Raw genomic sequence first — 12,668 nt, 5'->3', positions numbered from 1 at the left:
ACTTGACGGCACTTAACACACACACATCTTGTCTTAATCCCTCCCAAAAGAGAAACCAGGGTGCTTCACAAATATACCAACCAAAATTATTTGGTAAGTAGATTAAATCTGAAAATGCTCATGGACTTTCTTGGCTGCCCTGAATGAAGTCACAAATTCACAGTGAGATTGGTCGTATGACTGACAGGAGCCATCTTGATTTAACTTTCCTCTACTCTCAGTCAGTTCAGACTGCAGTGTAAGGCTGTTTTGTTTAGGCAGGCTTTTCCATGACGGGGTTTTGTGTTTTAATGTCAGGCTTCTGGTTGGTTTTTACATTTTTAATTTTTGTTGTAACCTGCTATGAGGAAGAGCAGTATAGAAATTAATCAACCAAATAAAACTATTTATAATCACACTGAGGGCGAAAACGCTTGGTCACTTTATCCTCCTTTAATCCCTGTTTTAGCCAGGATCGAACGCACATTAGGCAAAACACATGCATTCTATCCTGGCTGAAACAGGGTTTAAAGGAGGATAAAGCGACCATGCGTTTTTGCCCTAAGTAAACATCACCATACAAACAAAAAAATTATAGCTGCCAACAACCAAAAGCTCTCCTAAATAAAACTTCCTTCCCCACCTTATTGAAGGCTGGCAAAGTAGACATGATTGTGTCATATAGTGGGAGCCCATTCCATAAAGCTGAGGCCACTGCTGAAAAAGCATGTAAATGACCTAGCCATTGGGGGGTGGGGGGGGTGGAACAATGAGATGTTGGCACACAGAGCATAACTGGTAATGAATTCATATAGGATGAGACATTCCCTAAGATCTCAGGTTGTGAAGGGCTTTAAAAGATCCAGCCTGCTGAATAGAGCCCTCAAACAAATAGGTAACCAATGTAGATGTCTCAAAATCAGTATAATACTGGTTCTCGTAGGTTATCTGGGCTGTGTAACCGTGGTCTTGGTATTTTCTTTCCTGACGTTTCGCCAGCAGCTGTGGCCGGCATCTTCAGAGGAGTAACACTGAAGGACAGTGTCTCTCTGGGTTACACAGCCCGGATAACCTACGAGAACCAATGAACTCTGACCGTGAAAGCCTTCGACAATATTCAGTATAATACATTTAATCAGCTTGCTCCAGCCAACAGCAAGCTGCTGCATTTGTTTTGTGTCACTTGAAGTTTCCAAGTTGTCTTCAAGGGCAGTCCCACAATAGTCTGTCACAATAGTTAAGGCTTGTAATTAATAGTTAAGGCTTGCAGTTAATAGTTACAGTAGGCATCTAAGCAGAGATGCGCAACTAGAGAAAGGTACAGGGTAAAGATGTAGAAGCTAGGTGTAACCAGTATAAATTGCCCAAAAACTAGGCTTACAAAGAAGGGGCAAATTACAAATTTCTGAGGATCTAGGAAGTCCTGGGGGTTGGACATTTTGATTTTGAATATAGTAGCATACCTGTTCTAATCTTGAATGTATTCTTCTGCCTTTAAAGGGAAGCTCAGAGGCAATCTGTGTGGGGGCTTATACTGTCTATCAGAGAAAAATCAGCCACAGAGGATTATGACCATAACCCCAAGGGACATCAACAGAGAAAACCACACAAAACCTATGGAGCTGCTGTGAAGAGGGAGAACTGGACAAAATCTCCATCTTCTTTCCTCTGGCAGTAAAACGTATATTGTTCCAAGAGGTACTGTTGGTAGACAAGTAAACTGGGAACAGTTTCAGCTGGTCTTGTGGCTTTTTTGTGCATGTGGGCCCTGCAACCGCCTGCATAAATCTTGGAAGTGGCAAAGATGTATATCACCAAACACTTTTTGTTGGTGTACTGTTTGATACAACTGAAGTTTTTTAAAAGTTCGGATTTAAATTTCAGCTCCAGGATTACACACTATTAGGCATGTAGGATTGAAAAGACATATTTGGATTTCCTAACTGGGCTGCATTCTATCCAGCCACACATCCCTTCCTACCCTTATGTTGCAGATACACTGAAATCCTGTTGCTTTAACAATTATATATCATATATTCCAAATTGTATATGTAAATTAATCAAGTGAATTAATTTACATGCACTACATTTATCCAGAGAAAGATATTTTAACTGATTGTTTGGAAACTATTGATTTTAATGGTGAAAACAGACATTACCCAATCAGGTACAAATTTGGTTTTGAGAACTGTACCTTCCATCATTAAGCATGCATCCTTTTGTCCTACTGCCCCAGTGTTACAAATCAGTAAACTAAATTTAAAATGGTGTGTTCTCTGTTCTGCCAGTGCTACCATCGTTTTGGCACAGCCTGACTTGTCAGCAAACCAGTGGAAATTTCCATCAGGCTACATTTGCTAAAGCATAGTTATAACCTACTTCCATTAGGTGGAGTTTAAAGTGAAACAGTATTACGCCTGCTGAGCCCGTTATGGAGGAAAATCAGCCATGTTCTAGTGAATCACACTAATCCTATTATGGGTGATTTGCCACACTTCACCATGTGACAGGACCTCGAGAGGCAGCAGTTACGAAGTCACTGGGACAAAATTGTGGGACCGTGTAACACTTCTAAGCTAAAAAAAACCCCCAATGTAATACTTTCTGTGAAGAAATTTGTAATTCTGCCCCATAGTTTTGAAATAAAAAGCTTAGAAGCCAGATACCTGTGGAAATTATGAATCAAGTAGATAGTGTTTTGTGCATATGGTACCTGGGATTCTACAATAGGCTCATGTTATCATGCCCCGTCTTATCGGCTTTTGGTAATTGAGACTTGAAAAGAGCTTCAGGTTGATGTTTGTCTCTCAAAATTGTGTCCAAAATACTGAATATTGTGCAGAATGTAAACAAAAAAATCTCCTTCCCTCAAAACGTAGAGATCCAGCATAGTGTTAAGGTATTGGACTAGAATCTGGGAAATCCAGGTTTGAATTCCCACTCTGCCATGGAAACTTGCTGGGTGACCTTGGGCCAGTCACACACACTCAGCCTCGACCCTGGCAAGTATTTGGATGCACAACCTCCAAGGAATACCAGGAGCATGACATGGAGGCAGGCAATAGTAAACCACCTCTGCATGTCTCTTGCCTTGAAAACACTACAGGGTCACCATTAATCAGCTGTGACAACAAAAAACAAAAAAGGTACAGCATGAAAAATGATCTCTTTCCAATAGTAAATTTCTGGGTAGGGCAGCAGGGCAGAGAAATACAGAGGGGAGACTTGTGTATGCTCAGGAGACTCCCCAGACACAGAAAACACATTAATTTGCTTAAAGAAATACCAACCAGCATACGATGACTGGGAATTCTCACTCAAGAGCCAGAGTATAGTTTGAGCAAGTTGCAGGAGAGGGGGAAGAGCACTGACTTGCTTGAAAATGAGCACAATGATGCAAGTGTCTTGACCCATCTTCTCTCCCCTCCACCTCAGTCCAGGACACTAATCTTTTAGTGGAGCTAAATGTATGTCGCGAGAAAATCTGGATCAAGGAGAAAGCCTTAACAACTTCACTGCACTACTAAGGCTTAACAAATACTAGTGCTAGACTTCTCATATTTAAGCCAGCTTGAGCTTGTGGTGGTGGAAAATGTGATCAAGTCACAGCCGACTTAGGGTGATCCTACTGTAGGGTTTTGAAGGCAAGAGATGCTCAGAGGTGGTTTGCCATTGCTTGCCTCTTCATAGCAACCCTGGACTTCCTTGGTGGTCTCCCATCCAAGTACTAACCAGGGCCAACCCTGCTTACTTTCCAAGATCTGTTGAGATTAACAAAGTAAATCAGCAGGCAGGGTTGATTTTTTGCTGTTGGAATGCCCTGATCCAGTTAAGGAACTGCTACTCAGGCTCCAAGGAAGGACACATTATGTACATGTGGATGGATGCATCAGAATAGTTTGTGAGCACCACACAAAAATGATGCTGATGGATATGCTTTTACTGTGGACTGGCCATGTTCTGATTCGCGTATCAACAAAGATTTAAAGATGCAAATTTGTTTTTTTGTAATTTTATATATAAGCAGTTTTAAATTAAAGGAGTGTGATAAAGTAACTCAAGCCCAAAATATATTTGGCCTGATCTAACAGCAGCATTAAGGCCTTCCAATTTAACTGCTCAGTCAATATTTATTTGGGAACTAAAACTAGGAATGGACACTTGGATGTATCCAATCCAAAAATATACCTGCAAAAACCTTGTATACATGCACATCAGAAAATACAGATTGTTTTTGAGGTGTACAGCCCAAACTACACCAGTAACATGGATTTGCACTGTTATTTAATGCTTGTAAATGCTACATTCCTTACCAGAGACAATCTAATGTGAATATCTATAAATATATTCAAGAACTGATGAAAACTTCAGTTAGTGTTCCCTACTGGCACCAGCAGTTTTGATCCCTGCACTAAAATGAAACTAGGAACTGCTGGTTACAGAAAGCTATAGCCACCAGACGTTCTTGCTCCCTTTTCTTTGTGTGCTGAATAATCAAAAAGGGCAAGAGTCCAGTAGCACCTTAAAGACTAACAAAAATATTTTCTGGTAGGGTATGAGCTTTTGTGAGCCACAGCTCACTTCTTCAGATACGAAGAAATAAGCCACCCTGAAGCATCTTCTGTGACTTAAGCTTCCTTCCTGAATTTTCAAAACTGAGGAAAGAATATATAAACCAAACCTAACTTCAGATCTAGCATGTGTTTGAGAAATTTCCATGTTTTAGTTAGTACTTTGAGCCCACTGCCATTTCAATATATGAAGCCTAAGGAACATCATGTATGGCTCTTATAGGAATGTGGAGGACCCTCTCTTTAGTGCACTTTATAGCAGCCTTGTAACTATAATTTCTTTCCCCCTACTAAATACATTGTTACTAATTTTCAGTGAAAGCCAAACTTGCTCACTTCTAGGTTTTTTAAAAAGAAACCCACTAAATGGAATATAGAGCCCATATTAGCAATTACTGGTTATGCTGGCCATTGGCTGTAACAAATAAACGAACAAACAGCAATTATTGGCACTGTACAAGCATGATGGAAACCATAATATGACTTGTGTAGCTAAATCCACTGCCTCCAATGAACTGCAATCTAGGACAACTCTAACAAAACTTAAAAGGCCGCATTATTCTTTTTCTACTGTATGCAAACTTTAGAATAAGTTGCTCTCCTTTAGGAGTGGGGTAATGTGACAGGCTAATTTTACTACTTGTTTCGCATATTTTATACCACTGAAGACCCAACAAAGTCCATTTTCAAATCTTTATTGGAAGGCCATGCACTGCCTCCCGTTGCTGTATTTCAAGTCACTGTACATTTACTTTGTGAAAACACTGCCTGCATTTTCTAGTACAAAAAACTAAAAATTGTTTCAGGAATGTAGAGAATATTCAACTTAAATAGCAGAAAAGTGCACCATAATTACTGCTGCACTGCAGACATTGCTGCATGTTCCATAAGGTTTTAAATAACTATCCTGTCTCAGTAACACACAATATAAAGAGCAATTATGAAAAAACAAGACACTTAAATATACTTCTAAGTTATTGGGTATAATTCGCTGGCATTGGATAACCTATCATTGGTGTGGCACCAGCTGCAGGGTATGCATACTGCTGTTGGTTCATTGCACCGTGCATGTTTGCCATGTTATTTCCATACTGTTGGTCATAGCCATTCTGGTAAGCTGGAGTGCCAGCCCTGAAGCCACCCTGCATGCCAGCTGCTCCAAAGTTGTTTCCGAAGGCAGTTCCATTACCAAAACCTTGAGCACCATAGCCACCGTTCTGAGCTTTTGTACCGAAGTCTCTCTTGCCCACTGCACCATAGGTTCTTTCAAAGTTTTCCCTCTCTCTAAAACCAAATCCACCTCTTTTGCCTGTAGAATATCTGTCACGTCGGTCACCTCTGGAACGACCTGTAAAGGTTAAAGAAAAGATTAGGAAGCAGATCCCCTACAGGCAGGAACGCTCCCAATCACAGCAAGAATACAGCAGCGCAGAAAATTAAGTCTCCTTTTCCAAAATGCTTAATTTGGTAAATCGGGAGGTGTTTAATTCCAGCTTCACCATAAATTAGACAATTATATTGTTGCTTTCAATCTGTTTGATAAAATTGCAGAAAAGCTATGCTAATAGTCCACAAAAAGAAGTCAGATGTAGAAGGCAGCACTCCTTTTAATAGCTGTAGCTAAAGTAATTAAAATTATTGATTTTAAGACTTACCTGAACCTCTGTCTTCCACCAACTGGAGCAACTTGGGGTTGATTGCTTGATTAGCCTCGCGAAGTACAGAGATGAGGTCGCTTACTTGCTTAATATTATTAGGTGTAAAAAATGTGTATGCTGTGCCTGTTTTGGTACTGCGGGCAGTTCGTCCAATTCGGTGGATATAGTCCTCAGAGGAGTTAGGGTAGTCATAATTGATGACAAATTTCACATCTTCCACATCTGTAAAGTGTTGCAGTGCAGCAAAAGCAATGTACACAATTTTGCACACCACAACAGCCAGATGAAAAAGCAAGTTAGACAATAATAGCTGTAAGATGCTAACCGCTGCAAATAATGTTAATTATCTATTCCTGCCCAAAAAAGGTTCCTGAGAACAATGATGCATACTGCCTCTGAACTTCTGTAATTCAACCTGTGATCTAAAGCCTTACCACAGAACACCCTATAAGTAAGTCAAGTGACATCTGAATGCTTCTTGCAGTAAGACCACTAAGTTCACAGTAGCCTCTTCATGTGCTTCCAAGGACCTCTGTATAAAAATGAGGTCTTGCCACACACCAGAAGCTCTAAAAGATGGCCACACTGCTTGTCTTGCCAAGACCTTTCAACCGCAGCTGCAAGAAAAACATACCTGTCCCCGAAAGGTCATAATGTTGTTTTCATGCACTGTGTCTCGTCTAGGCAAGCGCTTCCAAGAAGCCAGCGTTCACTTGAGTGTCTCTCTCACTCTCTGGCAGGTCTCGACATGACGGTTAGGGTATAGTTGATGGAGGAACTCCAGGTTTGAAAAGCCACTGCTTTCCCACCCCAACTTGTAAATGAGAGGTGGATTTTCAAATTTCATGTGCCAGTACTCACCAATTTGTACAAGGCTCAGTACATTTTAAAGCTGCTCTCTCCATTTCAAGGGTTGGGAAAAAAAAGAGACCACTGTAGTTTTTATTCTTCGACATTTCAGCAAACTCACTGAAATCCAAAGACTCTTGGGACCACAGCAAACAGAATGCACACAAACAGCAGTGCACCATGGCAGTCACGCAAAATCATGGAACAGTGGAATAACCAGGCAAAAGTGAACCGTGAATGAAGCTACCATTCCATGAGAGAACAGTTTATGGGGTCGTAGTTTTAGTCTTTGCCTTTTGAAGATTACTGGCACACAATGCTCAACTTTCACCTCTCTATTGGACTGGAAGCGTCCAGACGATCACTTCCACTAGTCCTCCATCCCCCTCGAGTCCTCCGATTGTCATGCCTAGGCCTTGCCACAAAGACTGCACCTTTATGTGAAAAAAACTTAGAAAAATGCAGGTTAAAGAAAGCAATGTACTTTCTTTAAATAAAATGTACCACCCAGCACTAGAGATTACTAACCTAGACCTCTGGAAGCAACATCTGTGGCAATCAGGATAGGAGCCTTCCCATGTTTGAATTCTGCAAAAATAAACCAATTAATTTTTACATCCTACATCTGGCAGAACAGGCACCCATTTGAATAGCCATCAGACCCAATCACTCACCATTTAAAACCCAGTCTCGCTCCTGCTGACTTTTGTCACCATGGATACCCATTGCTGGCCACCTGTAATTATATTTAATCTCATATAAATAAACTCTCATGTCATCAGTTACACAAATCACTGAAAATTAACTAGTTATCCCTGACACCCCCATACCACTGAGGTACGATTAATACATGGTATTTTTGCATCAGAACCCAAGGCTATACAATAATTTTGCTTGATCCTTTGTATAGAGCCATGTTGTGGGCCAGTACAAACTATTGTAGTACAATACCACAGCAAGCATCTTCCACGCTAGTATCAACTGTTTACTGTAGCAAGAGGACTTTGGGATATTACAGAAAATTGTACAGCTGTCCTACAATATCTGTACTAGAACTACAACACAGCAGCTGAAGTTGAACCACCAGAGATGGCTGCAAGCTGAAGACAGGATCATCTAAACAGTATACACTATTTACTTTTATTTGTTTTATTTTGCGACTTATAGCCTGCCTGCCCAAGACCAGGCTCAGGGCAGGTGACATCATTTAAAAATACACTGATAGTGATAGCAATAAAATTAACAATAACTTTTAAGTTAAAACAATAAAATCCCAATTAAAATAATCCTTAACTCACAAACTCAAGATGGTGCCTAATCTGCACCCATATTCATGTTTGCCCGAAACAAGGGACAGGCTGCCCCCTCAAGGTGACATATCACAAACATACAAAGGGGGATGGGAAGGCCAGCAAGATGACATCCATGGCTGTCCTCAACAGTAGGCCTGGCGGAAGAACTGTGTCTTGCAAGCCTCCTAAGAATTTAAGAGTGCACTATACCTATAAATACCAAAACTGGTTTGTGTCACGGGGCAAAGTCCTTACCCATCTCTCCTCATTTTTCTAGTAAGGTCATCACATCTTCTTTTGGTCTCCACAAAAACAATTGTCTTGTTTTCTTTCTCACTCATAATTTCCTCCATCAACCGAATAAGCCTTTCACAAGAAAAATAGCCTAGTCAGAGGACTGAGAATTATTGTGTACAACATACATTACTATCACATAAGACTCAAAGTGTGTTCTGTAAGTTATATCAAGAACTATAAATGTTTTATAGCACATTTCAACTATGCTCTATCCTTTGAATTGAAAGCAAACCTTTCCAGTGTTACTTACTTGTCATCCTTCTCTACATCATGACACACATCCACTATCTGCAGAATATTGTGGTTTGCACTTAGCTCCAGTGCACCAATGTTGATGTGCACATATTCTTTTAAGAAATCTTCTGCAAGTTGCCTCACTTCCTTAGGCCATGTTGCACTCCACATCAGTGTCTGCCTGTCAGGCTGAAAATATGTTGACATTTAATATTAAAGAGAGTTTAGCCTCCCTTTCCCATCGTATCTGAGACTACAGAAATTCTAACCAGGCAACTACTATGTTCAAAATATGGTTCTCCAGTTGTCTTGGTATATCAAGTGAAATGTGACCATCTATACTTACTCTAATCTGATCTACAATTTTTCGGATTTGAGGTTCAAATCCCATATCAAGCATCCTGTCAGCTTCATCAAGAACAAGGTACGTGCATCTCCTGAGATTAGTCTTTCCAGCTTCCAAAAAATCTATGAGTCTTCCAGGTGTTGCAATGCAAATTTCCACACCTGAAACAAAGATAAAATGTGGCAGCCGTTTCTCTAACTGGTCTGTAAAGATAATGCTCAGACTTGACAAGTCTATTGCCTATACACTGACTTTATACCTCTTTCCAGATCACGTATTTGTGGTCCCTTGGGAGCTCCTCCATAAATACATGTCGACTTTAGACGGCAGGCTCTACCATATTCTGCAGCCACTTGCTGCACTTGCTGAGCCAGTTCTCGAGTTGGTGCCAGCACCAGACACTATGAACAAAGTGCAAATACGAGTCAAGTTATATTCTGGGAACATTCTGCTTAATTCAGATCTGACAAATTCAGGCACTGCACATATGGGAACAAGGGATTTTACATCTAAGCAATGAATTGTCTTGCTTCCGTTAAACTTTAGTACTAGCAATTACTGTTGTGACCAATGGTTTGGATCTACCAGTAGTTTTCACAGAAAATTAGAAGGAACAGCCATCCAAACAGCACAGCTTCCTTGCCTCCCCTCAACTTGTGGCCTAAACTCCTCAGAAATTTGCTCTTGGGGCAGCAGGGAACCACCATAAAGCTTGCGGGGGACTCAGGAGTTTGCAGCGGGATACACAAATCAGTGAAAATCATACCCTTCCCTTCTACCGGACCAAAGCCCATGTCTTTAATTTTCCATACCTGCTAGTAAAAAATATACTGCAAATAAAAAAAATATACTGCCTGGAGAGTTCAAAGGATTACTGGTAATTCTACTGCAAGATATTCAAGGACAACTGATAAACGGAAGGGAAATTTAAGTTTCATGATGCCAGTACTTACAATAGGCCCATCTCCTCGTTCCAGGAATGGCTGATGATTTATGTGGACTATGGCAGGCAACAAATACTGTTGAGAAAATAAAAAAATATTAGTCATGTATGCAAAACACTTTAAATTATTTTTTTCCTGGTATAGCCAGCAGTTACTTACAGAAAGTGTTTTCCCTGATCCAGTTTGTGCTACACCAACCATGTCCAGTCCACTCAAGGCAACAGGCCAACCTTGTGCCTGAATAGCAGTAGGTTCAGTAAAGTTCTGCCTCTGAATAACCTCCATCACATTTGCTACAAGACAAAAATGAACTAATTAAGCTTAACGCATATTAACAATTGATGAATTTTATTTCCCAAATGGTAGCCCTACTTACCAGGAAAGTTAGCTTCATAAAAGTTCATAACTGGCTTTGGACAGTTATGACCTTTAACTGTGATTTCTTTGCTTGCTCTGTATTGTTCAATATCTTGCTGTAAAGAAAGTAAAGCCACCTAGTCAATACAGCCAGCCTAAATTCAGTATTGCTACAATAATCTCAGATTTTGGCATATTTTATCCCTGCAAACCCAAGCACCACCAGATTCAGGAAACTATTCATACCATAGCCCGCCTTGCCACATCAGGATGTTCCTGGTAGAAGTTCTTCTCAAATTTGGGAAGCTCATCTAGATTCCATTTTTTCTTTGTAAGCTTTTCTCCAGGGTTCCCAAATTTCTTTCCACCTAATGATCCCCCTCTACTTCCTCCAAAACGAGGGCCACCAAACCTGTTAAGGCAAGAGGTGCAACTAAACAACACGTTTGAAATACTCCTGTGACATTTTCATTTATTTCAGCAAGCCCCAATGGAAATATGATTCAAGAATACGATCAAGCAGCAGGTAGGAAATTGTAAAAACAAAACAAAAAACGTCCCAAGCATGAGTCTGCAAGCCGATTAACACTTTTTTGTTGCCCCAATACGAAATTTCCGAATTAATCGCGGGGCACTCCCTCTCTGCGTCACGTTCGCAAAGAGGCGGCGATGATCAGGAAACCGCCCCGGTTCCGGGAAGAAGGAAAAAACCACCTTGCTTTTTCAAGCACCCATGATTTCCCCTTGAGGAGGAAAAGAAACCCCGGCGCCCACAGGGCTTGGACACTCCTCGGAAGGGTTCCCCGCCCGGCCCCCTTGCATCGCATCCCATCCCCCCCAAACCGACACGACGCGTTCGCCGTGCGGGGAACGGACGACGGGGTGGGCAAAGGCGGGGGGCAACCAGCAGCGCCCTTGCCCCACACAAAAGAAACCCAGCAGCCGAGACTGCGGCCGTCCCCCTTTCTCTTTTCCGTCTACGCCACATTTTCTCGTAGACGCATCCATTTTAACTTCTGGGCGGGGATAAAGAGAAAGGGGAAACGGGGGGGGGAAGAGAGGGAGGAACAAAGGCGGGAGCCGCCGCCGCCGGCATTTTGATTTTCCTTGAGTCACCGCATGGCGGGGCCAGCCATTAACATCCGCCCGGATGAGACAACCGGCAAATGGAAGCCGGTTTCAGACAGAGCAGAAGAGGCGGCAGTCTCCCCCGGCTCTATTTTCCAGGCCCTATTTCCCCGAACGGCACTTCGGACCTATTTTCTTTCCCACCGGCGCTAGTTTAGCGGGAGATGGCCTCTACCTAGGGTTGCCAACCTCCAGGTGGCGGCCGGGGGCCTCCGGGCTCCACATATCCGTTCGCCCGGGGAAAATGGCAGCATCAGAGGGCGGACTCGACGGCATCGCCCCTTGTTGAAGCCCCTCCCCAACCTTCTTAAAATGCTAAGGCTCCACTCCCCAAAATCTCCAGTTAGTTCCCAACCCGCATCTGGCAACCCCCCCTCCCCCCCAATCATCTGCGGGCCATTAAGAACATCCACACAGAACCTCCATCTTAGCTTCCTACCCCCGCCCGCAGTATTTAGCGGAGGCGGCCGAGCAACAAAGACGTGGGGAAATGCTCGTTCCACCTCCGCCGCCATTTTAACGACGCGGCTGCCCGCTCCCGAAACTCGTCTCAGCCACCGCGGCGACCCGGAGCTAAGCTAGCGAAGCCCCACGCCTCACCCGCGGTCCCTCTCACTGGAATACCCAGGCATGACGACGACGACGAGCCAGAAGGTCTCAGCAACGACGGAGAAGAGATAAAGCGAGAAACCTCAACACCGACGAGGAGGGCGACTAAATGGGGAGTGGCCGACCGGCGGGACGCCGGTTATATAGCCGGCACCGCTGCGAATGTTGGGAAGCCGGTTCGTGACGTCACTGAAAGTCCCGCCCCCTCTATTATAGAGTCGGGCGAGCGGGCGACTATTCTCTTCGCTTTAGAGGAGAGGCGGGGCCAAGTCTGGGCCTGGCTGTTGGCCTATGAACGCCTCGCTATGTTTGGCGGAGGCCGGCACGCCGATTTTTCATCTCCTTCAGGAATAAACGGAAGTGCTCTTCCCCGTCCTGGATGTCGTCACGCCAGTTCCCGCTGT

At 42.8% G+C, this 12,668-nt stretch overlaps 1 protein-coding gene across 2 annotated transcripts; it reads right to left on the bottom strand.

Moving 5' to 3' along the window:
- Positions 1-5,233: 5,233 nt before the first annotated feature.
- Positions 5,234-12,293, bottom strand: DDX5 (DEAD-box helicase 5). Of its 2 annotated transcripts, none has more exons than XM_056845549.1 (13): positions 12,256-12,293; positions 10,774-10,939; positions 10,547-10,643; positions 10,330-10,463; positions 10,180-10,245; positions 9,486-9,627; positions 9,227-9,387; positions 8,897-9,069; positions 8,605-8,715; positions 7,732-7,793; positions 7,586-7,645; positions 6,206-6,430; positions 5,234-5,898 (listed from the first exon to the last, which is right to left on the bottom strand). In XM_056845549.1, the coding sequence occupies exons 1-13, from the start codon at positions 12,285-12,287 to the stop codon at positions 5,525-5,527; spliced, it is 1,803 nt and encodes a 600-aa protein (XP_056701527.1). In that variant the 5' UTR covers positions 12,288-12,293; the 3' UTR covers positions 5,234-5,524. The 2 variants fall into 2 exon arrangements, with proteins under 2 accessions (XP_056701527.1, XP_056701536.1); XM_056845558.1 differs by having other exon boundaries at positions 12,280-12,292.
- Positions 12,294-12,668: the final 375 nt, after the last annotated feature.

This window comes from Euleptes europaea, chromosome 1 (genome assembly GCF_029931775.1).
Source record: "Euleptes europaea isolate rEulEur1 chromosome 1, rEulEur1.hap1, whole genome shotgun sequence".
NCBI lineage: Eukaryota > Metazoa > Chordata > Lepidosauria > Squamata > Sphaerodactylidae > Euleptes > Euleptes europaea.
Note: the sequence above shows the minus strand (reverse complement) of the source record. Positions and strands in the feature narration are given on the sequence as shown.

Bases quoted from the DNA above. Each gene is read 5' to 3' on its own strand.
- DDX5 (XM_056845549.1), bottom strand. From the start codon at position 12,287: ATGCCTGGGTATTCCAGTGAGAGGGACCGCGG. The intron at 10,464-10,546 runs GTAAGTAGGGCT...TTTGTCTTGTAG, and splicing joins TTATGAAGCTAACTTTCCTG to CAAATGTGATGGAGGTTATT. The intron at 9,070-9,226 runs GTAAGTATAGAT...ACATATTTTCAG, and splicing joins AAATTGTAGATCAGATTAGA to CCTGACAGGCAGACACTGAT.